At 38.8% G+C, this 2609-nt stretch overlaps 1 protein-coding gene across 1 annotated transcript in view; it reads left to right on the top strand.

Annotated features, from left to right (window-relative positions):
• LOC122070562 overlaps positions 1-1973 on the top strand; it is a 14528-nt gene extending 12555 nt beyond the window's left edge. The window contains exon 3 of the mRNA XM_042634744.1: positions 768-1973. Within this exon, the coding sequence (XP_042490678.1) occupies positions 768-1186 (419 nt within the window). The 3' untranslated portion in view covers positions 1187-1973. The remainder of the gene's footprint in view (positions 1-767) is intronic.
• Positions 1974-2609: the final 636 nt, after the last annotated feature.

Here is a 2609-nt window from a genome sequence, read left to right as displayed (position 1 = left end):
CCCCCCCCCCCCTTCCTGTTCTGTTGCTCTAGGCTAAAGAATTAACACGGGGAATGAGGCCTAAGTGGTCACTGAACCAGGATTCTGGTCCTTTAGGGAGAGCTTTGATCAAATCAAACTTGGTTTGAACCATTTCATTTTCCGCAACCTCCCTCAGATGTTGAAAATCATAATTTCCTCCTAGAAGACGTAACTTCATATATTTTATTGCCCCTCTCCAAACAAAAAGAAAAAGAACCCTAATTATTATGTGGGTAGGAAACTATGGATAAATTCAAATTGAGTATTTATTCCAAAAAGGGTCATTTCTAGGTGGGCATTGTTGGGTCCTGTAATATCTGCCTCCTTCAGGGAATGGAAAGCCATACCAAATGGCTAAACAAGGGTTTGGGCTTCTACTCTTGGGGATATTCAAAATCACCTTTTCTAAGGTCTCACAGATACTTTTTTGGTAGTATTTGCTCAATATTTTTCTTGGATACTGATTTGAATTAAATTAGTTTTTATATTATTTACTTGACCATTGACAGTTTATGTTCAGATTCATTTGTGAGTCATTGAGTTGTACAATTTTTTTTTCTTTTTGATTCGAATATCCTTCTGTCTCTGTGTGTTTCTTATATTTGTCTGTTAATTGTAAGAAGCAGCTAACCCTACTCCAGTTCTTGTGACCATACACTTCAATCAATGCTTCAAGCTGGTAGTCCCACACTCCCACATCTCTTAATATTCATCAACTAGCCTTTAAGTTCTAGCATGTCATGCAGGTGGTGTTCGCTGTTTGTCAATTCTCAATGTTGTCTTTGCTATTGTATTTGGTCTTCTTGCACTGTTTATGGGATCAAGCCTTCTTACACTGGGGAGCAACTGCTCCTTGCCCCTGTTTTGGTGCTATGAGACTGCATCATGGGGACTAGTTGTTCTGTATGGGGGTACTGCATTTTTCCTGCGAGAAAAGTCTGCTGTAATTCTGGACGAAGGCGATTTTGCTGGTAGAAATCTTGGACTGGAGATGTTGGAGGCATCTCCCCTGGATGTGACACCCGAGGTGGAGAGGCAAATGAATGAAGGGTTTAAGGCTTGGATGGGATCATCCTTACTATCATCCGACGAAGAGGATGAGCCTACTGACTACCAGGAGGTGCCATATTTAACCCGAACTAACTCTAGCAGGCAAAGATTGTGAAGTTTCCTATTCCTATGCTCCAGTTACATCTTGCTTCCAACAAGTAGTGTCAGAAACATCGGCACCGAAAAAGGTTGGAGTTGAGTGTTGGAATACGAAACCATTGGGTTTTATGTCAAAGAAATTCAAGGAGTGGTGACATTAGTTGGTATAGATATCACAAAATGGATACTGTTAACCAGAACTTGGATTGGCATCAACTGATCAATCACGGATACAGGATATCTTTTGAGTGAACGATCACCCATAGGCAAATGAAAAATTCTTCCAAGCAGATTGTAGTTGTGTGTATAAGCGAGACTCTCCTCATTCGAAGGTCATGTACTGATTGTATTGCTAAAATTGCTTAGGAGTCTAGTCACTACCTATGTTCCGTTTCTGTTCTCCGGTGCTTTTACACTGTGTCCTGACTTGCTGGAGGGGTTGTCTTAAGGGAGTAGTTTTGATGAAACATCCACATTGGAATCTATGGATTGCACACTTAGTTGTGTCATGTGGCATTGTCTAATGTGATCGATGAAAATTTTGTGAACAGGTGGACCCCAGGTTTCATCGTAAATCCCAAGTTCCATGCTTAAAAATGTCAAGTTTCAGGTCAGGTGGCAAAATGAAGGATTGAAAATATAAGACCATAGAACAGTGCACTCAATGCTTGGATTACAAGAGGTTGCAGACTTTTTTTATTGGTAGGAAGGTTGTATCACTGAATGTGTGAAATTTTGACATGTGGCAAATACAAACAATTCTTTATATATTCAATGATTGGAATCACCACATCCTCCATTCACATGCTACTGAAATTTGACATTTGGATAACTCATATCATTCTCTAAATATACAATAGTTGGAATTGCCACGTCAGCATTTCACATGACACAATTAGGTTTATAGTCCATAAAATCCATGATGGACCTAATCTGTACAAGAAACATTTTTTTCTTAGACCTAGTTTGTTTTGTTGTAAAATTTTTCTTATCTCTTCATTGTCATTATTTTGTATTTATGTTAAAACAATCTAATAAAAATTTTTGTTTTTTCACCTTTTTTATTTCTGAGTGTGGTGCACGCCTTGATCTATTTCTGACATCTCCTCATCAAAACGCAAAGGGGCTTTAGTTGCACACCATGGACGACATTCTGACCTGTGAGGACAATGACATATGATCTCGGGCGGAAACTTCATGTTCCCTCCACCACGTACCAATGAAATGGATCACATAACAAGTTCTCACTTAGATTAGGGCCTAGGATCCACCTAAAATAAAGAATGATTCGATCACCACCTAATAGGGAATTGGTCGAATCGTTGATTTGAGTATGGATATATGTTACAGTCTAGGAAAGGTTATAATAATAGTCAGTAAAACTACGAGTAGTTGATATTTATGGAAAATTTGGGTGGCTGAAGTAAAAGAAGCCTTAA

This window comes from Macadamia integrifolia, chromosome 2 (assembly GCF_013358625.1).
Source record: "Macadamia integrifolia cultivar HAES 741 chromosome 2, SCU_Mint_v3, whole genome shotgun sequence".
Classification (NCBI taxonomy): domain Eukaryota; kingdom Viridiplantae; phylum Streptophyta; class Magnoliopsida; order Proteales; family Proteaceae; genus Macadamia; species Macadamia integrifolia.
Note: the sequence above shows the minus strand (reverse complement) of the source record. Positions and strands in the feature narration are given on the sequence as shown.